This window comes from Carassius carassius, chromosome 47, assembly GCF_963082965.1.
Source record: "Carassius carassius chromosome 47, fCarCar2.1, whole genome shotgun sequence".
Classification (NCBI taxonomy): domain Eukaryota; kingdom Metazoa; phylum Chordata; class Actinopteri; order Cypriniformes; family Cyprinidae; genus Carassius; species Carassius carassius.
Genome location: NC_081801.1, coordinates 21,270,697 through 21,296,994, shown reverse-complemented (window position 1 = coordinate 21,296,994; position 26,298 = coordinate 21,270,697). Strand labels below are relative to the sequence as shown.

Here is a 26,298-nt window from a genome sequence, read left to right as displayed (position 1 = left end):
GCTACTGCTAGACACTCACTGTGGTCAAAAGTCAGAAAGACAGGAGACAGAAAAGCTGACTTTACTCCTGTAATCGCCCGCTCTCTTCCCACACGACCGTAGCTAAGTGTTAAAGGAATGTTCAGGATTCAAAACAAGTTGCTTTATCAACAGATTACCACAGAAAATGATGTTTGAATCATCCAAGACTTTCTGGAGAGTTTAAAAGCAGAACTGTATAAAATGTGTGGGTTTGTTGTGACCCTATTGTTCTTCTTCTGTACAAAAAAATGTGCTTTATTTGAGGCTTTAAAGTTTCAGTGATATTTTATGGTTCTATTGTTCTAATGGACTTTTGGTATATCATATCCCTTGTGAGAGTAGATCTCTCTGTATTTTTTTTAGGTCTCATGCTAAAGTTCCAACCTTGACTCTCTTTACATGGTAATCAGTGGGTCAAATATGTTGGGAGTCTGATCAAATTGGAGAAAGGGCTATTATTACCAATTCCACCCTCTGTCTAGCTATCTGGGGGTCCAGTGACCACATACTAAGATCTCATTGACTTGTTCACTTGGACAGTTTCAAACATGCTGACTAAAGAAAAAACATTTTATAGTGATGTATATATTATTGTATTTATTTACAATATTAACATGAATAATGAAAAATAATCTGCAAAATCTTTATAAAAGTTTGGTGTCAGTAAGAATTTAAAAAAGAAAAAAAAGTCTAGTTTTGCTATCAGGAATTTATGACATTTTAAAATATATTCAAGTTGACAACAGCTATTTTAAATTATATGTAAGAGAAATCATAAGAGAAAAACATTGCAGAATTAAGTACAGACCCTGAATGGTAGTGCATTCATTCATTCAGTGCAGAGATTTGTAAATAAAATGCATAAAAGTCTACTTCACATGAAAAAAATGAAATAAAAATAACAACAACCAATTTATATAGTGCAACTAATTTTCCAACACATTTAACAAATTGGACTGTGGGTCTCTTGTGATGTTGTGAATTTACTTTTAGCATTCTAAACCATATAGTTCTAATATCATCATGGAATTAAACGATCTGATTTATGACCCTCTTTGACTTCTAAAGCCATTTTTAGCTTTTGCCAGAAGATCTTAGTATCTTCTCCAGGTTTGGGCCAGCGGAGGTAGGTTCGTTTCTTCACCAGCTTCCTCATCCTGTGGTACGGAGAGAGCTGATGTGTGGGGATATCCTCCAGGAACACCAGAATCAGTACATCCTTCTGCTCATCAAAGAGTCTGAAACTCGCCACCTGGACCTCACTTGAACACCAGTTGCTCTTCAGGTAGTTCTTAGTGATCAGACAGATGGTCTTGCGGCTACTGTATATTCCATCAATGATATTGTCTATTATTGGCCTTCCTGGTTCAAAGTCTCTGTGGTGAAGGCACAATCTCCAGCTCTGTTCTCCTTCTAATTTTGGAATAAGTTCCTCCATTACCCAAGGCTCATCTTGGGCATTGTAGGAAATGAAGGCGTCGTACTGGAATGTCGAACTGCTCTGCTTCTTCTTGTTGTCGTAAAGGAAGGCTAAGAAGAGGTAGTATGCATAAACCACCTGAAAGCGCAGAAAATGCCAAACGAATGATGAGAGCAGGGTGAGAAAGACCACAATACTGCTGCAAAGAAAGCAGATGAAGTCGATATTCAAGGTGCAGGATTCGGTGTTGAAAGCAGACAAACTCATGCCTCGTAAGGAACTAGGATAGCTACACATGTACTTGTTCAAATAAATCACCTGAGTAGAATTACTATTCTTGGCCCAGTCAATGAAGAATGCATTGTCACAGTCACAAGTGAACGTGTTTTTTTGCAAGTCGAGGACCTCTAGTCGAGGCAGTGACTGAATCAGAGTTTTGTTGATCAAGTCGATCTCATTGCCAGTAGCTTTTAAGGTTGAAAGTCTGGAGAGATTTGCGTTCAACAGGAAGTTCAGCGAGCGAAGCTGCGTTCTCGAAAGGATGAGTTTGGTTAGCCTCGCAATGGGGTGAAACAACTCAGCCGGGATCGAGTGGTCTTCAGACAGCGCATTCTTGGAGAGATCCAAATACCAGAGCTGGGGGCTAAACTTGAATGTATCAGGATTCAGATGAGCAAGATTTGTGTTTCCAACGTAAAACATTTCCAAGGAGGATAAACCTTGAAGCAGATTTGAGGGTATTTTGCCAATTCCACGACGTTGACTGTGTAAGGCCAGTACAGTAAGGTGCTTCAGGTCTTTAAAAGGAGGAAATTTCAATTGATCATCACTAAATGAAATGATGTTGGCGTCCAAACCTAGATTTTCGAGGTTGGGCAGGCCTGAGAACACATCCTGGTATTTTGTTAATGTTTTAGCTGATATTTTGTTTGATGACAGGAATAGAGAGGTCAGGTTCTTCAATCCTCCGAATGCATGGCTTTCGATCTCTGAAATCTGATTGTCTTGTAAGTGCAAATTGTTCAGCTGTGACATATTACTAAAAGTGTACTTTTCGATTTTGCTTAGCTTATTAAAAGTAAGTTGCAGCTCCAACAGGGATTGTGGCCCATTCCTGAAAGCATCACCGATCCTTAACAGATTGTTTGTCCCAAGCCTGAGGAATTCAAGACTCTTCAGGTCCTCGAAAAAACAGGATTTAATGATTGAGATTTTGTTACTGTACAAGTACAATTTTTTCAACTGTGTTAAATTGGCAAAAACATCACAGGTGAGGGTCTTGATGCTGTTTCTACTGAGATCTATGAACTCAAGAGTGAAGAGGTTTTGAAAGAAGTTTGTTATTTGAGTAAATTTATTGATTTGCAAACGCAACGTTTTTAGTTGTGTGAATCCACTGAACATACCTGGTGGTATATCGGATATTTCATTATCTCCTAAATCTATTTCCGTCAGGTTAGAACAGGGATCAAACATGTGCACGGTGAGGTGTTTTATTTTGTTTGCTTTTAGCCGTAGAACTTGTAGCACTGGAGAACAGGCGTTCAGCAGGAGGTCAGTCTTGTTCAACTCAACGTTTCCATTAAGCCTGATTTTATTTAACAAATTCTGGAAGCTCTGAAGCACATTAGCAGCATTCTGGACTGACATATGAACATCCATGAAGTACAGGGTTTTCACTGAGGTGAAGAAAGTCTTTTCTGTGACGTTCCATGTCATAGTTCCATTTTGACCGCAATAAGATAAATCAAGGTGAGTGAGAAATGGAAATATATTGTCAGTAAGCTGAAATGTTGCAAAAGGGTTGTTAGAAAAATCTAGTTTTTTTAATGACAAGCGATTTTTTGACATTTCATATGACTTGAAAGCATCAAGATGGTTGCTTCCAATGTACAGCTCCTCCAAATAAGGTGATGCAAGAACCGGCTTGATTTTCTCTACATAATGGAGTTGGTTTTTTGTTAGGTTTAACACCTTTAAATTCTGAAGCGTGCTGAAAGCTGTCTCTTCAATGTCTTTGATATAATTGTTATCCAGACGTAGCACCAGCAGGTTGGTTAGACCATGTAGCATACCTCTCGAGATTGCTTTTAGTCTGTTGCTGGCCAGATTGAGACTGGATAAATTGGAAAGATTGTCAAGCGCACCCTCTTGAATCTGCGAGATCTTATTGTTGGATATGTTTAAGTCCTGTAAATTTGACAAATGATTGAAGTCCCCAATCTGGATCTGTGCAAAGGCATTGAAGGAAATATCTAAAATATGTGTATTTCCAGGTATCCACGGAATCCTGAAAAAGCCCATTTTGTAGCAAAGGACTTTCGGCTGGATGTCTTTTAGGGGAGTACTGATTGTGCAGTTGTTCAGGGAAAAAGCACTAGATGGGGAAATTAAGCTAAAAAGGAGAACATATAATGTGATTTGTTTTAGTGTTCCCATGTTTTTTCTTTATTCTTTTTACACGTCAAAATGGGAATCCGCTGTCTTCACCTAAACAAGTTTTCTTCTTTTTCTTCTTTTAAATTAATTTATTTTGTGCCCTTTGCCCAGCCTTTCAGGAGTTTGACTTTGCATTTCCTATAAAAAATAAAATAAAATAATAATAAGAAAATCAATTTAAAAAAAAATGTAAATAAAAAAGGCAATAATTTAATAAATACTAATTTTAAAATATTAGTTTATACATTTGTGACAATTAAAAAAAAAGTTAATTATTGCATAGATAATTATAAGAAATTCCAATGAAGTGAATTGAAACTACAGTCTATTCAATTGTATATCAAAAAGGTGATGTTGTGATAACTGTAAAATGACAAGAAAACTGAGCCTCTCATAAAAAGAAAACTTTGCAACACAACCTGCCATACTTCATTCCATCAACATGAACATGAGCAAAATAATAATTTCTGTTAACTGCATTTTTAAAGGCAGACAGTGGCAAAAATAAATAAATAAATAAAGCAGTAACAGATTCTTAATGTTACCATATCTAATAGTTCTCAAGTAAAGTAATTTTCACTTCAGGAAATCCTCTGTATCAGGAACACTATATCAAAAACATGCCAGTGTCTAATAAATATGTAGCCAATCAATTCGTTCATCCATTCCTACAAAGGTTAATACAGAATAGAATAAAATAAAATAGAATACTTACAATATGTCTATACCATAGTTGCTGATATACAGAAATGAAACATCTTACTCGCTGACACTCTCACTTCTTAATTTAGTTCTTGTCTGCTAACCCTTGAAAACAAAAGGCTGGTCTTGTTTTATGTTGTATATCAGGAAGTGAAGTAATCTGAGGGAGAAAGAAAAGCAGAAGTCTGTTAAAACACATATGGCGTATTGATGTAACCTGATTCTGCTCAGATCTATTAAAATTTATGATCATTTATGAAGCGTTTATTATAATTTCATCATGGACAGCTATGTGTGATTCTGTTTTCTTATTAGATTGCTTCATATCCAGTATTGTCATGCAATGGTTCTGCCGTCATTCTTTATTATAGGTTTCAGTATCCTTAACTTCAAGCAAACTTGAGTTTCACAGTGTAAAATGACTTATCTCAAACTCGTGAGAAGTAGTTCTTTCTACTACTCTTTTTCCATTTCCCTTACGAAAAAGAAGTTTATTCAAGTGTGGTATTCATATACTTCTTTTAAACTAAAAAGGAAAGTATGACATTTAAGTATACTTGACTTATACTTACAAAAATTCTAAATAGATTTGAGCTATTCTTGTGCTCCTAGAATCTGTGTTTTCATTATTATACGGTAGAGGGCGCTAGCACACATCTGTACAGAATTTCCCAAAAAAACACAAGTGAAGAAGAAAAAAAGAAACAACAGATACTAAAACATGTAATACGATCATCTGACATGAAACAGCATCAAAACTTTAACGTTATGAAATAAAATGTCGACCGATGAAGAGGTAATAATTACAGTCAAGCTTTGGGGTGCTGATCGACTCCATCCAAATTTTGTTTGTCATTCTGAATCCAATTCATAGTCTTTTTCAGCTTTTTGTTCAAAATGCCATTTCTTTATTTTTATTAAACTTACCCACATTAAAGTGTTTAAAAACGAATGCATGAAGCTAGAATAAAATGTTTTTGTTTCCAAGCAGATACCGTTTTCTTTCTTTTGATATTTTGTATGTTCAGATATTCATATCAACAAAATATATACAAATTTAAAACCTAAATAGGGACATATTAGTATACTTAAAGTGTGATGTAAAGTTCTCTTAAATTTAAATTCATTTAGCAGACGCTTATATCCAAAGCGACTTACATGGCATTCAAGCTAACTTTTTTTACCTAATGTGTTCCCTGGGAATTGAACCCACAACCTTTCTCTGCTAACACAATGCTCTACCACTTGAGCCACAGGAACACTTAAAGAAAACTCATGAGTATACTTGCAGTATAAAACTACTAAACTAATAGTTTACTGAGACTATACTTCAAAGTGTACAAAGTATTTAATTAGTAAACTATAAGTTCCCTTTTAGTATAATTGCAGTACAAACTACAAACATAGAGGTAAACTAGTAGTGTACTCAAAGTTGGCTACTGTTATACTTAAAGTATACTTTATATAGAAAAAAGTAAGTGGGCCAGTTTAGTCCCAAGGAGTATTGAAACAGACAGTACACTTACAAGTATACTACTAGAACACTGATATTTGTATACTTGCTACATAAAGTATACTTAATAAAATAAACTTGAAGTATACTACTTTTTGGTGAGGGATGTCATAGGAGTTTTATTATAGTTAATGATTTATTGCTCTGGAATGTTGTGTTTAATCTCTCTTGCTCTTATTGCTTCACTCGCTTCTATCAATAAATGATTTGTAGATCCTGATGATGATACAAAATAAATAAATAAATAAATAAATAAATAAATAAATAAATAAATAAATGTAAATCTTCTTAATGCAACCACTGATCTATAATAGAGGACATATATAGTCAAAAATACATCACTAATTGCAACACATCTTTTGTGTATTTGTTTTGTTGCCTGGCAACTTATGTTATGTTATCTTATTTTATCCTAAATATAGTAGAATTTAGACATGAAATATAACTCAGCCATATTAAATAATATTTAGAAACCAATATTTAGGAAGAATAAAATAACAAAATTATTTTTTTTGCAAGATGTTACAAATATTACGTCCAATATGTTCTATAAAAAAATGTCGACATTTATACAAAGTTAATTTTATCCTTTACTATCATGTATACTAACTTACGTTTTACAAAAAAAAAAAAACGCTCTCTGGTGAATGACAAAAGTGAAAATAAAGGTGTAATAATCGAACGCCGAGAGCGTGCTGCTGATAATCGCGAGATCGATTAGTCACGTCTTCACATCTTATTTTGTTTCAAATGGACGCCTTTGACTTGTTTAGAAAGCTTGGGTCTGGAGCAAAGTTTGATCTGAAAAGGTTTGCTAAAGATGCAGAACGGTTTAAGGTAGGTTTTAATGCAAAGTTCATAAGAAAGTTAACGTATGTTAGGCTGTTGCTACGAAAACGAAAGGAATACGTGAATTACTAACCTAAGATGCTGCCACATGGCTAACATGTGTTTCCATTTCCCATTGAAAGTCCCGGCAAATGCTAATGCTAATCCGAGTAAACCCAAATACCGCTAAAAAAGTGCATTAACAAATCATTTTATGGGCTAATAATCGATATTTACCTAGTTTTAAACATCTTTAGTTTGGTTACTTTGTTGCAAAGCTTATAGAAACAGAATTATGGTTGCTACTGATGCTACAAATAAACACATGCTTATTTGGTCATTATGAGTAATTGTGTAACTCCTCTCAGGTAGTGAAGTCGCAGAGCAAGGACAGCTCAAATCAGGTGGCTGGATTTAGTTTTTTTGGCAAAGAGACTCAAGAGAACACATCTCAGGAGTCCAGACTAAGTGAAGATGATGGTGAAGAAGAGAAAGAAGGGAGTGATGCAGAGCAGGCCTCTGGGAAACGGAGACGGACTAAAGTGGATGAGCCGGTGAAGACAGCACTGAAGAAAAAGAAAGGAGCTAAGAAAAAATCTGATGGTAAGTCGTCATCTCTCAGTCACTTCTGATTGCTAGCAATTCAGTGTTTAAGGTCTTCCAACCGTTCTTTCGTCTTACTGTTGTGAAACAGATGCAGAGCCTGAGAAGAGCGAGGGAGAAGGGATCCAGTGGATGTCATCGCAAGACAAGGTGAAAGACCCCAAGAAGGAGTCTAAAGACAAGCCCTCCTTGAAAAGACTGAAGCAGCTTCATCAGGAGAAGGTACAAAGAGTTATGGCTTTTTACACCACTTTTCATTTTGATTGGTTAATCACACAAAACGATCTACGGATGATAACAGTTCTGGCTGATTCTAATAATAATTTACATGTTATGACTGTCGTTAAAATTCTGTATTTTTTTCTTTTTTAATAAAACACAAAAAAAAAATAAAAAAAAAAATAAAGCTAAAATCTGTTATTAAATGCTGTGTTTGGATTTAGTGCATTAATGTACAGTATGACAAATGGATATACATTTTGAGATTCGCTATTAGCTTCAGATTACAACAGGGTTATTGAATTTTAAGTGTTTTTATAAATTAGCTTAAATTTAGTCTAATATTAACAAAAAGGTAAACTAGAGGAAATGTAAATTATTACATGTCCCGTTGTATACAAATACTGATAAATTAGTCAATAACTGATATGGGGTTTGAATAATTTGCATTATGCCAATGTTACAGTTTTTTATATGCATTTATGTGTCTATATGGATCTATTTTCAACTTTGGGAAAACAAACAAATGGGTTTCCTTATAAAATATTGATCATGTGTTTTAGGTGAATCGGATACGGCACCAAAACCGGATTAACGTGCACGGGACAGACATTCCTGATCCCGTTTCCACTTTTGAGGAGCTGCAGAAGGAGTATGATCTGGACCCACGAATCATTCAAAACATCAAGGAGGCGGGTTTCCAGACCCCCACACCCATACAGATGCAGGCCATTCCTCTCATGATGCATGTATGACATGTTTCTGTTGCATCAGATGTGTTTGTTTTCCTGATCCTCTCTAAAGTGATTTATATCCATGGATCTGCTTGTTTTAGAAAAGGGAGATCCTGGCATCGGCTCCGACAGGCTCCGGTAAAACTATGGCCTTCTGTCTGCCCCTGCTGGCCCACCTTCGCCAACCCCTCAACAAGGGTTTCAGAGCCCTCATCATCTCCCCCACCAGAGAGCTCGCCACTCAGGTAAACCTTCAGCCCACCTCAGCCTAATTATTACTGTAGACCATACAAATAATCAATATATTTCTGACGGTTTAAACATATTGACTGACATACAGAATGCAGTAAAGACTTGCATATTTGTTTTTTCTCTAGACTCACAGAGAGTTGCTCAAGCTGTCAGAAGGGGTGGGCTTCAGAGTTCAAATGATCAATAAAGGAGTTGAAGCTGTGAAAAAATATGGGCCAAAGACGGCAAAGAAGTTTGGTGTGTATGTTATGTATATTAACACATCTTATGTGTGTGTTTGTGTGTGTATATATGTGTGTGTATACACACAAACACACACACGTTTAATAAAGATATTTTTTTTTATAAATGATACATTTTATTCAGTAAGGATGCATTAAATTGATCAAAAATGTCAGTAAATAGACAAATAAATTGTTTTCTTTTGAACACCACGTTCATCAAAGAATCCTGAAAACAGCATATAATCATTATTGCCATCACAGGAATACATTTTAAAATATATTAAAATAGAAAACAGTTGTTTTAAATTTTATAAAGGTCTCTCAGTATTAGTTTTTGCTGTATTTTTTATTAAAAATACAGTTAATGCAAAAGTGAACTGAAAATAAGTTAGGATGTTGCTTTGAGATCCTTAAATGTTTAGTTTTATTTTGTTGCTAATGTGTGTTTGCAAGAATTGTGGAATTAAAAAAAGGAAAAAAGTTGAGGATCACTGGATTAGAGTCTTAACACTTTTGTTTTCCAGATATATTGGTGACGACTCCTAACAGATTGATATTTTTACTAAATCAAGAGCCTCCTGCTATCAACTTGAGCAGGTGAGTTAATTGTTAAATCTCAAATCAGAAAATTTCTCACATTAATTGTGTGTAGATTTATTATCAAAGAGCTTTAAGATTGTTCACCATCATACACGGGTAATCAGAAGCTTCTGTCTCCAATGTAAATATGTCTTCATGTCTGTAGTGTGGAGTGGCTGGTGGTGGATGAATCTGATAAGCTCTTTGAGGTTGGAAAGACAGGTTTCAGAGAGCAGCTTGCCACTATCTTTTTGGCCTGTATTTCTCCTAAAATCCACCGGGTTCTCTTCAGCGCAACCTTTGCCACAGATGTAGAGCAATGGTGTAAACTGAACCTAGACAACCTCGTCTGTGTCAACATTGGACCCAGGTATCGAAACACTCCTTTCATGTGAACGAGCTGAAGATAATCTTCTTAATTTGTAGCATAAAATTATTGCTTGTAAAAACAGCAATAGGATTAAGTTTTAAAACTAATTAAGTTTTAAAAATTGTGCTTACATTCGAATTACTTTTTAAATGAATAAGATATTTTTGAATTGAAATTAAAATGAATTTACCTGACTGTCTCCTTCCACAGGAACTCTGCAGCTGAGACTGTGGAGCAGCAGCTTCTGTTTGTGGGTTCAGAAAATGGAAAGCTACTTGCTATGAGAAACCTTATAAAGCAGGTCAGTGAAGTCCTCACAGTCATTCTGATGACCGAATATCATTTCTCAATGGCAAAATAGAAAAATCCAGAATTTCGTCATTTAGATGCCTCATAAGGAGAAGTTCGTTTTTAGCACTGAAATTGTAATTTCCTTTCAGGGATTTCTGCCACCCGTGTTGGTGTTTGTTCAGTCCATCGACCGTGCCCGAGAGCTGTTCCATGAGCTGGTGTATGAGGGAATAAACGTGGATGTGATCCATGCAGATCGCACACAACAGCAGGTTAATAAAAGAACCAGATAATCATTAAAATAACACCATTAATCATTCATTCAAGATCAAGTTTTTTTTTATATATATATTCTTTATTTTCAAACAGGAAAATTGAGTTACAGTACACAAGTAGTAACAATAGCTGTCAATTTGCTGTTGTTGTTTTGTAACAGAACACATACAACAACTAGGGAGATGGAGAAGAAAGAAAAAAAAAAGGAAAGGGGAACTTGTGCATTACAAAATGTACAAATTAGGCTACTACAATGTTTGGGACATAAAAAGATAAATAAAATATAGTATAAAGCACAGGATCATTAATTCAGCACCTCAACAAAGTCCAATCTTAAAGGCTTTACATATTTGACCCATTTAGACCACCGGCTAACAAATGTACTTTTCTTTAACTGAATGGAAAAGGTAATTGCTTCCATTACATATATGTCATTTACAATATCTATCCATTCTGAGACCGTGGGAGGGTCGGGAAGCAGCCAGCGTCTTGTAAATGCTTTTTTGCAGGCAGAATTAAGATTGGCATATAAATACTTATCAGCAGTTCTGGTCAAAAACTCACAGTTCCCCCAAAAAAGAGAGGAAAATTCTAAAGGTACCCTACTGTTGATAATAGTATTTAAGATCTTGTGAAATTCTGCCCAAAATGGTTTAATCTTTGGGCAATCCCAAAACACATGCCAGTGACCAGCCTCCCAGACGCCACACATCCTCCAGCATTTACTACTACCAGGGTCAAAATGTGCTTTTTGTTTCGGTGTTATAAAAAAACGAACAAGACATTTCCAATTAAATTCACGCCATATATGAGAGTTTGTACATCTCCATTGAAACTCACATATATTTAACCAGTCATCTCTAGATATTGACACATTGCTTTCCTTCTCCCATTTTTCTTTTATGTAGTCTGTGGAATGGGTATTTTTCACCAAGATACCTTTGTAAAACTTAGAAATAACCCCTTAACAGAAACATTTTTGTATGCAACCAAAATTGTTTTTAATATTGGGTCATTAAGATCTGATTTAGGTTTAATACTGTGTTCAAAATAATTGCGTATTTGCAGGTATCGGAAAAAATCTGAGTTTTCAAGATGGTATTCCTTTTTCAGATCCTCAAAATCCCTTAATTTCCCATTTTCTGTGAGTGTATAAAAAGTTGTTATACCTTTAGAAATCCATGTTTTAAAACGATTATCCGTCAAATTTGGCCTAAAACCAGGGTCAAAAGCACACCATTGGATTATCTGTATTTTATCATTTAAGTGATACTCTCTTTTTACTTTATTCCAAATTTTTAATTGGGTTTTGATCCACAGATTTGAGTATCTTTTATAAGCTTGTCTAGGTTCGTACAGGCCAGTAGTGCTTGAATTGGAGCGTCCTTTATGATCGAGAGTTCAATATCCTTCCATCTAGCTTGAAAATTTGGAGAACATAGGTTAATAAAGGGTCTAATTTGGGCAGCGTAGTAATATCCTTTAAAATAAGGTAACCCCATTCCCCCCTCTTCCTTCAAGAGTTGCAATGTCTTAAATTTAACCCTAGGTCTCTTCCCTTGCCAAATAAACCTACAAATGATTTTATCTATTTCTGAAAATTATTTTAAGGAGATTTCTATAGGAAGGGCTTGAAATAAAAAAAGATATCGTGGAAGGATATTCATTTTCACACAATCAATCCTCTGACTCAGACTAAGAAAGGAGACAGAGTTCCATCTTTTGATATCTTCTCTAATTTTTATTAAGAGTGGACCATAGTTCATTTTTGCAAGCCCTGAAACATTATTTGGTAGGTGTATACCTAAATATTTTAATGAACAATTATCCCAACTTAGCTGAAAATTGTCAGTAAGACATGTCGGAGGGGAGTAATTAAAAGCCAACAATTGAGTCTTTTGTACATTCAATTTATAACCAGAATAACTACCAAATTTTTGTAATCGGTTCATTAAATCAGGAAATGTATTAGAAGGGTCACTTAAATATATCAAGATATCATCTGCATACAAAGCTACCTTATGATCCTCCCCTTCTATACTAACTCTCCTAATACTTTATGTCTGTCTAAGCCATTGTGCAAGGGGTTCGATATAGAGAGCGAAGAGTAAAGGGGAGATGGGGCACCCTTGTCGCGACCCTCGGTGTAATGTTATAGTGTTTGAAAGGTTGCCATTAATTTTTATTCGAGCTGATGGTTTATCATAGAGTGACCGTATGACATTCGAAAAATTTGAATGAAAGCCAAATCGTTCAAGAACTTTGTGTAAGAAAGTCCAACTGACCGAGTCAAAGGCTTTTTCTGCATCAAGGCTTACCAATAGGGCTGTTAATTTGTTCTGTTCTATATGATTCATAATATGCAATGAGCGTTTAATATTGTCATGCGTCTGTCTTTGTAAGATAAAACCGGCTTGATCAGTATGTATGAGCTGGGGTAATATTTTCTCTAATCTTTTAGCAAAAATAGCCGTAAATAACTTATAATCGACATTTAGCACCGAAATAGGTCTGTATGATCCACAGTCCGAAAGATCCTTTCCCTCTTTAGGAATAACAGAGATTACTGCTTCCCTCCAGGTGGGCGGCATCTTTGAATCTTTAAGAACCGTATTGCAGGCCCCTAGAAGACTGGGTATCAGCTCATTTCGAAATGCTTTATACCAATCCGACGGAAAGCCACCTGGGCCCGGCGACTTATTTGCCTTTAACCTAGAGATGGCAGCATTTAATTCGATATAAGTTATTGCAGCAGTCAAAATTGTATTATGTTCTTCTGAGACCGTTGGTAAATTAAGTGATTCTAAAAAGGCTTCAATTTGTTGTTCATTCTCTAATGGTGGTTGTGAGTAGAGACTTTTGTAGTATTTCTCGAATGTTTTTTGTAGCTCTTCTTGTTTATACTGTAAAATATTGGAAGCTGGGTGCTTTATCTTGTATACGGTATTATCTGCTCTTTGTTTTTGTAACCTCCTTGCAAGAATTTTAGCCGATCTAGGTACAGATTCGTATTATTTTTGTTTAACAAAGATCATCGTTTTTCTATTTCTTGGGTATATATTAGGTCAATTTCATTTCTGATTTTCTTAATTTTGGTCAGCAAATTAGAGGTTGGTGTCCTTTTATGTTGCACTTTCTAGGTTTTTTAATTCTTTGTTAAGATCTGTAAGGTTTAGTTGTTTATTTTTTCTATTGTAAGCACACCAAGATATAATTTTTCCGCGAATAACTGCTTTTAAGGCATCCCACACTATTACTGCATCAACCCTTATCGTTTGCCTCCAGAAACTGTTTTATTTCCCTTCTCATCTGAGCCACAAATGATGGACTGTTTAAAACACTTGTGTTCAGTCTCCACAATGTTTTACGTGGATTATCACTGATATGGACCCCACAAGAAACAGATGCATGATCTGACAGGTCTGTAGAGTCTATATCACAAAAACTTATTTTGGAGCGATCTCTTTTAAATACAAAAAAATAATCTATTCTAGAATATGTGTTCTAAGTGAATTAATAAAAAGTGTAGTCACGTCTTCGTGGATAGAAGTCCCGCCAAAGATCTAATATGCCCAATTCCCCCATGAGATTGTTAACTTTCTTATATAGTGAGGTAGTAGGTACCTTTTTAGATGCATCTAATTCAGGGTTAAGGCGAAGATTCCAGTCACCCCCGCAGATTACAAGTCCTCTTGCTTTCACCATTAAATCGAACATGCTCCTATACAGACCAAAACTGCTTCCAGGGGGAACATAAACATTACATACTGTTATTATTGTGTTATTTATCTTTCCAGAAACCATTATATATCTCCCTTTCTTATCAAGAGATTTCCGATATGTACTCAAAAGGTATTTTTTGTGAGATTAATATTATTACCCCTCTTCTTCGACCAGATTTATAGGAAGAATAATAAGCCCTTGTATATCCCATTCTTCTCATTTTTTCATGTTCAGTTACAGACAGATGTGTCTCTTGTAAGAGGACAATCTGGACATTTTCTCGTTTCATTTTTGATAAAATTTTACTTCTCTTAACTGGGTCTGAAATGCCCTTCACATTAAGTGATACTATCTTAACGTCCTGTATATTCATGTTTTTTTATCCGGTAACCGTATATAATACCTCCTCCATATATCCCATGTCCAGTTTTATAAAGCTTATGCACAAACAAAATCTCTCCCGTAGAACATGTATTAAACGAAAAACGAACAATGACAACTTTATCATGATGAAAACAAAATAAAACGTACTCGGTTACTAAACGTAACCTCGGTTCTCTCTAGAAGAGCGAACGAGTACTGCGTCTTAGCTAAGACGCTACGGGAAAAGTCTCTTTTCACGAAATACTGAAGCAAAAAATTATCCTTAATTTTGTATTTTTGTAAAGCGCATTTGCAGCAGTACACAGCCATAGGCGAGACGGCTCGTTCGCTCATTGGCTTGTTCTGCGGCAACTGCACAGCCTATCGAGCACGGGCTGATGCAACATCAGACCAATAAGCCACTTCCCGCCGAAACGGGTGTGGCCCAACCTATAAAAGGAGCTCGAAAAGGCTGACTCACCTGATTTATTTCATCGCCGAAGCGAACCAGAGTGAATCGTGCGCACGGCAGAGAACGCAGTACTCGTTCGCTCTTCTAGAGAGAACCGAGGTTACGCTTAGTAACCGAGTACGTTCTCTTACGAGAGCTCTCTCGTACTGCGTCTTAGCTAAGACGCTACGGGAACCCAATGTAAAACGCCGTGCGCGCAGGGATCACACACCAATAAACCTGAAGCAACGCCCAGGATTTACAGTGCACAGTCACCTGAGGGACTCACAGAGAGTCCAGGACAGAAAAGGGAAAAAGCCCTCCATCCCATATCTAGCAGCATCCGTAGATGCGGCAATATGACATCACACAGCTGAGGAAAGGCCTGAGCAATGTGGCAATACGGGTCTTACGCAATACTGCCCATATTACAGTCGGCAGCGCATAGCGCTCGTGTACTCAGAATTCCTCTCAGGGCCCTGATTCGCCTATACCGACAGCAGCCTTGCTTGCAAGGCGGGAACCTCCAGGTTATAGAACCTGATAAATGTAGACGGCGAGGCCCAACCTGCCGCCATACATATATCCTGCAAGAAGATCCCAGTAGACCACGCCCACGACGAGGCGACGCCTCTTGTGGAGTGTGCTCTGACGCCCAATGGGCACGGAAGGCCCCTGGAAGCGTAAGCTAACGCTATGGCGTCAACTATCCATCTGGATAGCGTCTGTCTCGAAACAGCCATTCCCTTGGAACGCCCACCGAACGAGACAAATAGCTGCTCCGTCTGCCGAAAAGCAGCAGAGCGAGACACATAAGCTCTTAAAACCCTGACAGGGCTAAGAAGACTCGAGTCTCCATCCTCCCCTGACACCGGCAGGGCAGACAGGGCAATAACCTGAGCCCGAAACGGTGTGTTGAGGGATTTCGGCACATAACCGTGCCTAGGTTTGAGTATGACTCTTGAGTCATTGGGCCCAAACTACAAGCACTACTGGCTCACCGAGAGCGCGTGCAAATCACCCACACGCTTCACAGAAGCGAGAGCCAACAAGAATACTGTCTTGAACGACAGATGCTGAATGCTAATCGATTGGATAGGCTTGAAAGGGGGACCCTTCAAGGCCTCCAAAACCGCCGCGAGGTCCCACATAGGGACTGACGGAGGTCTGGGAGGATTCAGCCTCCTAGCTCCTCTGAGGAACTGGATGACTAAATCATTCCTTCCTATTGACTGACCGGACGCCGTTTCAGAAAACGCCGCGATGGCAGCCACATAAACTTTGAGCGTGGATGGGGCTCTGCCCTTATCCAACAGCTCCTGAAGGAAGGAGAGGACCTCCGTCACCTCACAACTAAGGGGTGAATAACCTCGAGCTGTGCACCAGCTGGAGAACACCGACCACTTCGAGGCATACAGACGTCGTGTCGACGGAGCTCTAGCCTGAGTGATGGTATTTAGCACTCCCACTGCGAGATCAGCGGGTAACCGTTGAGTGCCCATACATAGAGGGACCACAACTCCGGTTGAGGGTGCCAAATCGAGCCCCTGGCCTGCGAGAGGAGGTCTCTCCTCAACGGTACCGGCCACGGGGCGACATCTGCTAACTGCATCAGATCTGGGAACCATGGTTGGTTCTTCCAAAGAACGGGTGAGAGAAACGAGATACTGCTTGTAGCACCTCTATCACCTGCGGAAGGAGGGAGACGGGAGGGAACGCATAAAGCGGGCAGCACGGCCATCTCCGTGACAGCGCGCTTTCGTTCTTGGAAAGAACGCGGGGCAGTGAGCGTTTTCGTGGGACGCAAAGAGGTCCACCTCCGCCATGCCAGATCTCTCCCACAACAGCCGGACTGTTTGCGGGTGTAGAGACCATTCGCCCATAGGAACATTGCCTCTGGACAGCCTGTCTGGACCCAGATTCTGCAGTCCAGGCACATGCACTGCTCTCAGCGAGCGCACGTTGCGCTGAGCCCAAATCAGGAGGCGTTCCGTCAGCCTGCACAGGTTTCGGGACCCGAGACCGCCCTGGCGATTTATGTAGGACACCACGGACATGTTGTCCGAACGGACTACGACGTGGTGATCCTTGATATGGGGACAAAAGCACGTCAGCGCGTTCTCCACTGCCAGCATTTCCAGGCAGTTGATATGATGGAGCTTTTCCCGTTCTCACCATAGGCCAAAGGACGGTCTGCCTTCGAGCAGCGCTCCCCATCCCGAAGTGGAGGTGTCCGTCGACACCACTTTCACACTCGGGGAAGTCCCCAGGCTTACACCTGATCGGTACCAGCCGTTCGCTGTCCAAGGTGCTAGAGCCGCAACACAGCTCTGATCGACCTTGAAATGCAGCCGGCCAGACGCCCACGCTCTGCGCGGCACCTGAGCCTTCAGCCAGAACTGCAGGGGGCGCATGCGGAGCAGGCCCAGCCGCAGAACCGGAGATGCTGAGGCCATGAGACCCAGCATCTTTTGACAGTGTTTGAGTGACACAGTCGCGCCACAGCGGAAAGAACTCGCTGCACGCTGAATGCCCATCGCGCGCTGTGGTGACAGCCGCGCCGTCATGGAACACGAGTTCAGAACTATACCCAGAAACAGGATCGTCTGACTGGGGTTCAGCGAACTCTTCGCCCAATTGACACTGAGGCCGAGCTTCTTGAGGTGATCGAGTAAAACGGCTCTGTGGTCCACGAGCTCCGCTCATGATCGGGCCAGAACCAGCCAGTCGTCCAAATAATTCAGCACTCGTATGCCTCTGAGTCTGAGAGGAGCGAGCGCTGCATCCATGCACCTCGTAAACGTACGAGGAGCTACGGACAAGCCGAATGGCAGGACTGCAAACTGGTATGCCTGGCCCTCGAAGGCGAATCTCAAATATCGCCTGTGGTTTGACGCTATCTGTATTTGAAAACACGCGTCCTTCAGATCTATTGACATGAACCAGTCCCCTCTGCGAATCTGCGCGAGGAGCTTCCTGGTCGTGAGCATTTTGAAAACTGCGTTTCATCAATGCCTTGTTCAGCTGTCTTAGATCCAGTATGGGCCTGAGACCCCCGTCTCTCTTGGGCACCAGAAAGTATCTGCTGTACAGCCCCCCCTCGCTTTGAGACACAGGCTCTACAGCCCCTTTGCTCAACAGTTTTGATATTTCGGCCCGAAGTATGTGTGCTACTTCTGTTTTGACCGTAGTTTCGACGCGCGCTGAAAAGCGCGGTGGGCGTCGAGAAAACTGTAGCGAGTAGCCTCTCTTTATAATGCCTAGCACCCAATCCGAAACCCCTGGAAGCACTGACCATGCATCTGCATGAATGGCTAAGGGCTGGATGCGAAACGCGCTCCGTTGACTGGGCAACGGCGGCGCTCGAGTGTGCTGCGCATCTGAGGCGGGGAGCGCGCTGATCACAGCGGGCAGATCGCTCTTCCTCGACCCCGTTCCGGCGCTTAACCGACTGGAGGGAGGCTGAGCGGGTCCCGTGGGACTCGATATATCTGCGAGTAACCGTGGGCTGCATGTGTGCACTTTTACCACTTTCAACTCGCTGTCTGCCTGTGCAGAATGTACGTGCATGGGCCTCGTTTTTACAGAAGCCCCGCGCCGTATGTGACATAGTGTATGTGGGCACTGGGAAGTGGGCACATTTACTATGCGGCGCGCTCGACCGATCTGTGTCGATCTTATGTGCGCTAGCCCTGTGTGCAGGGCTGTGCTTACATGTGGAGATGGGCACTGGGTAGTGGGCATCGTCGCTGCATTTATAGCACCATCGGCCGTGGCCGGACGAACGTGCACGGGTTTCGTTTTTAAAGAAACCACATGACGCGTGTGACATAGTGATTGTGGGCACTGAGGAGTGGGCACGTCTACTATGCAGTGTGCACGACCGACTTGAGTCGACATTATGGGCGCAGGCCCTGTGTGCAGGGCTGTGCTTATGTGGAGATGGGCACTGAGCAGTAGGCATCGTCACTACATTTATAGCACCATCGGCCGTGGCCGGGACACCAGAAATTACACATTTTTCGGGAAATATCTGGGTAGCCGTGATAACGGTTTTCGTGTGCAGGCAAGCGGGCAACCGTACAGGCTTGCGCATTGCAAAAAACGCTGAAACAGTCACAATCTCTGGAAACTGAAACAGCGGCGCGCTTAGGTGAGAGCCCGGCCACAGCGGAACTCGTACACCGGCGCTTCGATGAAGCAGCCATCGTGTGTAGTGCCGACGCAGCGTCATGCAGCATGTGTAGATGGCTTTCCTAGGATGGCTTCGGGGCTCCCGGCCTCACCGTAATCCTCTGCCGCGGTCCCCGCGGCACGGGGCGACGGCCAGTAGAGCGAGAACGGGGGTCTCGAGCTGCGTTGCTGAAGCTGTTGTGATAACGGCTTTTGTGTGCAGGCAAGCGGGCAACTGTGCAGGCTTGCGCATTGCAGAAAACGCTGAGACAGTCACAATTCCTGGAACTGAAACAGCGGCGCGCTTGGGTGAGAGCTCGGCCACAGCGGAACTCGTACACCTGCGCTTCGATGAAGCAGCCATCGTTAGTAGTGCCGACGCAGCGTCACACAGCAGGCTTTAGATGGCAACACCGCTTTTGCCGCCGTCCAGCAGAGGGCGGACAAAGGTGCGTCGCTATCGCCTGTTCCACCGGCGGAAGTGAGTGGTAGTTCCTGTTTTTAGAATCATCAGTGTGGAGAATGCTAGTGAGACAGACGAACGAGTTCGTGCCGAATATGGAGCGTTCCAAGCCTTCGCCACCTCTTCGTGAAGCTCAGGAAGAAAAGAGGCAGGCTTTGAGAAGTACGCTCATCCGAAAGGGAAATACCATCCAGCCGGGAACGAGAGGGGGGCGCTGATGCAAACCACTCGCGGCCGAGACTCATCGCGGCCAACACGAGCATTCGCCCCGGCTCCTTCTCGATGTCAGCTCGTCTGCTGGGCTTCTGAGCAGAAGGCGCGAGATCCTCGGAGCTCGCCCAGCCCTCACTGCCCGAAGCTAGCAGAGAGCGCGTGTCCTCTTCCCCCGACGCGGCCCTGAGATCGACTTCCTCGGACGACGCGCCGGCAAACAGCGGGCACTGCCCACCGGGAAGCGATGCAGGGGGGGCCGGTGAAGCAAGGCGAACCGGCGAGCTCGGTTGAGCTGAAGACGGTTCCGGAATCCGCTGGAAGCGATGCTTTTACGGCGCCTCAGCGCAGCGGAGAATGCAGGCTCAGAGAAAAAGGCCAGGCGAGTCCTCAGAGTCACCATGGCAACAGCTCGCAGTGGGGGCATCCGCCGTCAGCGAGCGAGCGCTGCATGATCTTCACCCAGGCAGGAGACACAGATGACGTACCGGTCTCCCTCGCTGAGTGGGGCTCTGACGAGCCGCAGGAAGGCATCTTAAAAAAGACGCGAGCTCTTTTACGAGTGTGTGTCGCAGGGCGAACACACACACACACATAAAGAACAGCTTGGATATAACAGGATTGAAAGGATATAGGCGCCGGATAGCGCAGCAGGAACGGCAGTGGAAGGCGGCGATGCCAGCAGCTTCAGAATGGCTCGTCCTGCTGATGTGCTTTCTCAGACGGCGCTTGCTTCCTCCGTGATCCAGCGATGCGTGAGCTTCGCTGAAGAGATGAAAAATCAGGTGAGTCAGCCTTTTCGAGCTCCTTTTATAGGTTGGGCCACACCCGTTTCGGCGGGAAGTGGCAAGAAGGGCGCGAAGCGCCCTTATTGGTCTGATGTTGCATCAGCCCGCGCTCGATAGGCTGTGCAGTTGCCGCAGAACAAGCCAATGAGCGAACGAGCCGTCTCGCCTATGGCTGTGTACTGCTGCAAATGCGCTTTACAAAAATACAAAATTAAGGATAATTTTTTGCTTCAGTATTTCGTGAAAAGAGACTTTTCCCGTAGCATCTTAGCTAAGACGCAGTACGAGAGAGCTCTCGTAAGAGAACACGCGTTTCCAAGATTGAGGCTCGTATCAAGAAAGCCCTGCAAGGACCTGAATAGTCTAGGTCCAAATAGGGAAATTTCCCACCTCGTCGCGAAGATGGGGCCCTATATGTTGTCCACTCACTAGCAAGATTTTGTGCCGAACAAAACATAAACTTATTTCAAATTTGTTTGTCCCGACCTTTCCTTATATTAACTAGAAGAGGGAAGTAGGAACCCTTTAATTAAATTACCTCTGAAGCCATTAGAAGTTAACCAACTTCATAGGGTGACCTTGAAGCATCAATCCTCCGTTGTATGAGGTCTTCTGAATCCCTGGAGCTTTTCCTTGAATCGTGCGTGATGGCTTTTCTGTGTATTGTCCACTGTTGCACCGAGCTCTTGGACGCGGCTCCGCACTTGTTGACGTTTTCCTCGCCGTCTGCCACGAAGACAATTGTTGAATCTCCTCCTGATCCGGGGCCGCTGCGGATGGAACAACGGTAACAGGGAACCCGCGAGCTGCCATATCTCTCGTTGCTTCTGCTGCATCCTGGTAGATACGAGTGCCATCCTCATAAAATACCCACATCTTTGCTGGATAAGGGGTCTGAAATCTGATACGTTCATTTTTCTGTATTTTTTTGGCACCCGCGTACTCGTTGCGTTTTTTTTAAGCACTTCAACTGGAAAGTCATGGTGGACAAAAAAACGTATATCGTCACAGAATACTTCTTTTTTCTGCCATGTTTTCCGGAGAACCTCCTCTTTTGTGTGGTAGCTCCGAAACTTTACAACAACAGAGCGTGGCTTCCCCTGCGCACTGTCAGGCTTTTGAGACAGTGCTCGGTGTGCTCGTTCAATTCCCAAGTCTCGTTCTTCCGAAAGGTCTAGCGCTTTATTTAAACAAATTATCCAGAAAATGAACCATGTCAGCCCCTTCCTTATTTTCTGGTATACCGTAAATCCGCAGATTCTCGCTACGCGCGTGACCCTCCTGGTCTATCAGTTCTCTCTTCCAACTTAGCTTGACGCTGAGTTAGCCTCTTAATTAGCATCAATGCCGCCTGTAGCACTGTCTCCGTTTCTTCTATTCTACACTCCGCTTCATCCAGTCTGTCGTTCACACCTCGTATTTCTTGTTTAATGTTCGTCAGCTGCACGTTATTATCTTTTCTAAATTCATGTAGTTCATCCAGGATACGTTGCAGACTGGGCTCAGGTGTATCACCGCCCTGAGGGCTTAACTCCGGGGAGTTGCCTCGGTCACCGTGGCTCGAAGTGGTCTCGTCCTCAACCAAATTTGCGGTTTTCCTACTTCTGGTAGAAACCCCCTTTTCCATCTTGACAAAAATTCCCAGGTATTAGCAAAAAGACTAATTTAGGAGTATATTTTAAGACACCGTCGGGAGATAACAAATTAAGCAGCCATCTTCTCGCTAGCGGAACCGGAAACCTCAAGATCAAGTTTGAGGATGTAAAAATTTTATTGGCTCTAAACATTCAAAATTATTCAACCCCCAGAAGTACAATTTTGTAGAGAATATTGTATGGTTTATAACTTCCAATGAACATTAACTCAAAGTGTGTACAAGGTTCTGAAACCTCTCTACTAGAATTTTGGCCCATTCATCAGTTGATAACTGATAATCTTTGATTTTCATGTTGCCGTTTTCTTCAAATTCTAAAAATATTTTAATAACATTTAAATCTGGAACAGGCCACTCATTCCACGACCAATACCAAGCTTTAGTAGGTTTGGATGAGTGCTTTTGGATGATTGTCTTGTTGGAAAGTCCAATAATCATGAGCTTCAGTCTGTTCACTGAAAACATCACAATCTTTATCAAAATGGACTGTTATCTCAAAGAATCCATGATATCTTTCATACAGTCAAGATTTCCACTTCCTGCAACAGCAAAGCATCCCCATAACAAGTGTTTGACCATGAGATAGTGTTCTTCTGCTCGTAAGCTTTGCATTTTTTTGCACTTTTTGATTTATGGGTCCAAAAAGTTTCAGTTTGGTCACATCACTCCATAAAGTATTGTTGTGTGCCCCAACCCCCCCCCCCCCCATCAGACATAATTAAGGTGATTTCTCAAATGTAATTCATTAACTTGTCCGTATTTTTCAGACTATAAGTCGCACCTAAGTATAAGTCGCATTTATTTTATAACCAAGAACCAAGTTAAAACATTACCGTCTACAGCCGCGAGAGGGCGCTCTATGTTTTCAGTGTAGACTAAAGGATCACTGATAGTGGTCATGTAATCTTTATTTATTTATAATTTATTATTATTATTATTATTGTTAAGTTAGTGTTCATAAACAAGTTATGTATGGTCTTTCAAGAATTTCAAGTTAATAATAAAACAATTTACAAAAAATATTTTTAAAGCTTGTGTCATGTGGTGCCCCCCTAGTTGTTGTGAATGGTTGGTGCCCCTGGGCACTGGCCCAAGTACCCTTATGGATAATCCGGCTCTGTACCCCACCATACAAATAAGTGACTTTAAAAAAAAAAAAATAGGCAAAAAAAAAAAATATCTTAAAATCTTATAAAATATTACATTATATATTGACAGTATCACTTTTAATATACCACTAAACCGTGACACAAAAAACAGATCTTCAGAAAATCTTACAATTGTAAGTCATTACAGTCTCTTGGGGTTGAATAAATTCAATCTGTATTTATGTGTGTGTATAAATACATGTACAGTATGTATGATTATAATATTAGTGGAATGTTATATTATAGTATTGTTATTTTAAAACATTTTCAGTGTTTAATTGGTCTTTCTTTGTCTCTCTGGTTAGAGGGACAATGTTGTGAGCAGTTTCCGTTCGGGGAAGATCTGGGTACTGATCTGCACTGCTCTCCTGGCCCGTGGTATTGACTTCAAGGGCATCAACCTTGTTATCAACTACGACTTCCCTACAACTGCTGTGGAATACATCCACCGGATCGGTTAGTCCACTGTAGTTTATTATCTGACTAGACAATTCATGTTGTCTACTTTTATTATACTAAGCTTGGTGTTTTATTTTCTATATAGGGCGAACTGGAAGAGCAGGACACAAAGGAAAGGCAATAACTTTTTTCACAGAGGATGACAAACCTCTCCTTCGCAGGTAATAACGGCACTTTACAACAAGTCTTAATTACATTGAGATTATTTTCTGGCCCTGTGACATATAATTGAAAATATGCATGGGGCATTTTTTTTTTTTACTTCAGCATTCAGATATGACAGCTCATAATCTTCCTGTGAAGAATCACTTGATGTTGTGATAAATAAATATATTTATAATGTATATATACCCCTGGTGTGGTATGGAGGTATATATGCTCACAGACCAGACGACAAAAGACAATTACTACAAAACATAATTTGTCATTCACCGGTGAACTTTATAGCATAGTTAGTAAAAGTACTACAATTCCAGGAAGGAAGATCAGGTTTTTGATGTTTGCCTGCCATTCTCGCTCTGTCTGCACAGTGTACGTGAACGCACTGATGTATCCTGTCTGTTCGATATGGACCGAGACTTTTGATTGGTCGAACATTTCTTGGTCCTACACCTTCCACAGAATATATAAATACATATAAGTACATTTAGACAACTTAATGATTGCTATTGGGATGGAAAGAGACTTTCAACCAGAATAAGAAAACAGGTTTCTGAAGACAATCACCTATTGGACCTTTAACTTTTAAGTTTCATGTCATTTTAATGCTGAACCCGCCAAGCACTAATTAATAATAATTAAATAATTAATTAAGTCACAAAGTCTCATGTCATTTAAAAAAAAATCTAATAATAAAGCCCCAACACCAACAGCCTAGAAGGGTCAATTATTTAAATACTTAATTAGTTAGCTACAAATTAAGTAAGTTAATAAATGAATCAATTATTAATGGTATAACTTTTAAAGAGTAATGCATTAAGTATTTTATATTTTTTTATTTAATTTAAAAAGTTAATTTGATCTTTTAACGGTTGAAGCTGTTAAATGCATTCAGCATGCAGACTGGTTGCTGCTGTAGTTTTGTTACTCTGAACTGTGTCTGAATCATTTACAGGGTTCAAAGTTCTCCGGAACCGTGCCGGATTTCCGGTGTGCAGCGTTAGGCTGCGGGAAAAAATAATCCTACATTTAAAATAAAAAATTACATTACGTAACATTATTACATTATGTATTTTAACAGTGTTGTTCAATACAATCATGTCATTTCTTGGTTTTCATATTTTATTTGAGCCAATTATTATTGCCTCAACATTAGTTTATATATATAAATGTATTTTCTCTCATTTCGTGAGCTAAGTGAATTGTCACACTCCTAGTGTGTCGATAAGCGGTGATATAGAACAGACTGGAAATGACTGAGCTGGCTTATCTAAAACCAGGAAGTAATTGCATAGAATCAATCGCATGAGCTTCTACTCACTTATTTTTTGTTATTGATCAGCATTGCTACCGTTATAAAGAAGGCTGGATGTCCTGTCCCTGACTACATGATCGGGTTAAAGAAAATCAAAAGGTGAGGTTACTCAGTTATATTATATAAGTGGTTTGATACCATGGTTTGGTTTTTATATACATTTTTAATCACTCTTGCATAGTTGCTTGTGCTTTCTGGAGACTAGTGTTGCCATCAAATGTCACAATGTAAGAACTCTAATTTTTCTCCCTACAGCAAATTGAAACGCCAGCTTGTAACAAAACCACCCAGACGGTCAACTATTCGCACGACTCCGCGCATTCTTTTTGAGAAAAAGCCCGGCAAGAGAATAAGGTTTGTTCTGGACCCAGTGTGTAGATATCTGGACAAGTTTGTTTTAGCCTCCCAGAATTTAAAGAACAGGACCAGAATCTCATTATTTCCAGCTTTTCATTTGATAATTAATTTATAGTTTTAATACCTATCATTTTTAATTAAGTTTTGTATTACAGTATTTAATTGACTTAATTATAATGGAAGTTTGTCTGATCTTAGTTTAGTGTATGACTTGGCTTCACATTTTCACTGTTAATTTTCAGGAAAAAAAGAAAAGCTGCAGCAAAGGAAGCAAAAAGCGAAGCATCAGAAGACATTTCTAACAGCTGATGTGGCACATTGAGAGAGTTGTACAGACTGCCACTGTTTTTCTATCCACATTATTGTCTCTAATAAAGTGAATGTTGATCGGTCTGTGTGAAGATCTCATTGTTATTACTATCAACAGATGGAACGGAGCTTGTTAGCGCTGTTCTAGATTACAATACATAAAACATCATGAACTGAAAGAGGGTCTCTTCAATGAATCATTTTTATCAAATGCAATAAGCTTTTTAACACTTGTGCAGCTCAGACTCATAATGT

General features: G+C 40.6%; 2 protein-coding genes across 3 annotated transcripts; one reads left to right on the top strand and one right to left on the bottom strand.

Annotated features, from left to right (window-relative positions):
• Positions 1-798: 798 nt before the first annotated feature.
• tlr22 (toll-like receptor 22) lies at positions 799-10,224 on the bottom strand. The gene is made up of 3 exons (XM_059542799.1): positions 10,095-10,224; positions 4,596-4,742; positions 799-4,018 (listed from the first exon to the last, which is right to left on the bottom strand). The coding sequence occupies exon 3, from the start codon at positions 3,878-3,880 to the stop codon at positions 1,043-1,045; it is 2,838 nt and encodes a 945-aa protein (XP_059398782.1). The 5' UTR covers positions 3,881-4,018; positions 4,596-4,742; positions 10,095-10,224; the 3' UTR covers positions 799-1,042.
• On the top strand, positions 6,800-26,222 carry ddx52 (DEAD (Asp-Glu-Ala-Asp) box polypeptide 52). 2 transcript variants are annotated; one of them, XM_059542801.1, is made up of 15 exons: positions 6,800-6,936; positions 7,296-7,526; positions 7,618-7,748; positions 8,309-8,494; positions 8,581-8,724; positions 8,857-8,968; positions 9,480-9,552; positions 9,701-9,904; positions 10,115-10,205; positions 10,345-10,467; positions 23,750-23,900; positions 23,989-24,064; positions 25,405-25,476; positions 25,633-25,731; positions 25,977-26,222. In XM_059542801.1, the coding sequence occupies exons 1-15, from the start codon at positions 6,846-6,848 to the stop codon at positions 26,041-26,043; spliced, it is 1,851 nt and encodes a 616-aa protein (XP_059398784.1). In that variant the 5' UTR covers positions 6,800-6,845; the 3' UTR covers positions 26,044-26,222. The 2 variants fall into 2 exon arrangements, with proteins under 2 accessions (XP_059398784.1, XP_059398785.1); XM_059542802.1 differs by lacking the exon at positions 6,800-6,936 and having other exon boundaries at positions 7,418-7,533; positions 7,624-7,748.
• Positions 26,223-26,298: the final 76 nt, after the last annotated feature.

What these genes read in the sequence shown, in the direction of transcription:
- tlr22 (XM_059542799.1), bottom strand. Translation starts at nt 3,880, where the DNA reads ATGGGAACACTAAAACAAATCACATTATATGTTCTCCTTTTTAGCTTA.
- ddx52 (XM_059542801.1), top strand. Translation starts at nt 6,846, where the DNA reads ATGGACGCCTTTGACTTGTTTAGAAAGCTTGGGTCTGGAGCAAAGTTT. An exon ending in AAAGACGGCAAAGAAGTTTG is followed by an intron (nt 8,969 to 9,479) that starts GTGTGTATGTTA and finishes TTTGTTTTCCAG; the next exon opens with ATATATTGGTGACGACTCCT. An exon ending in CAGATCGCACACAACAGCAG is followed by an intron (nt 10,468 to 23,749) that starts GTTAATAAAAGA and finishes CTCTCTGGTTAG; the next exon opens with AGGGACAATGTTGTGAGCAG.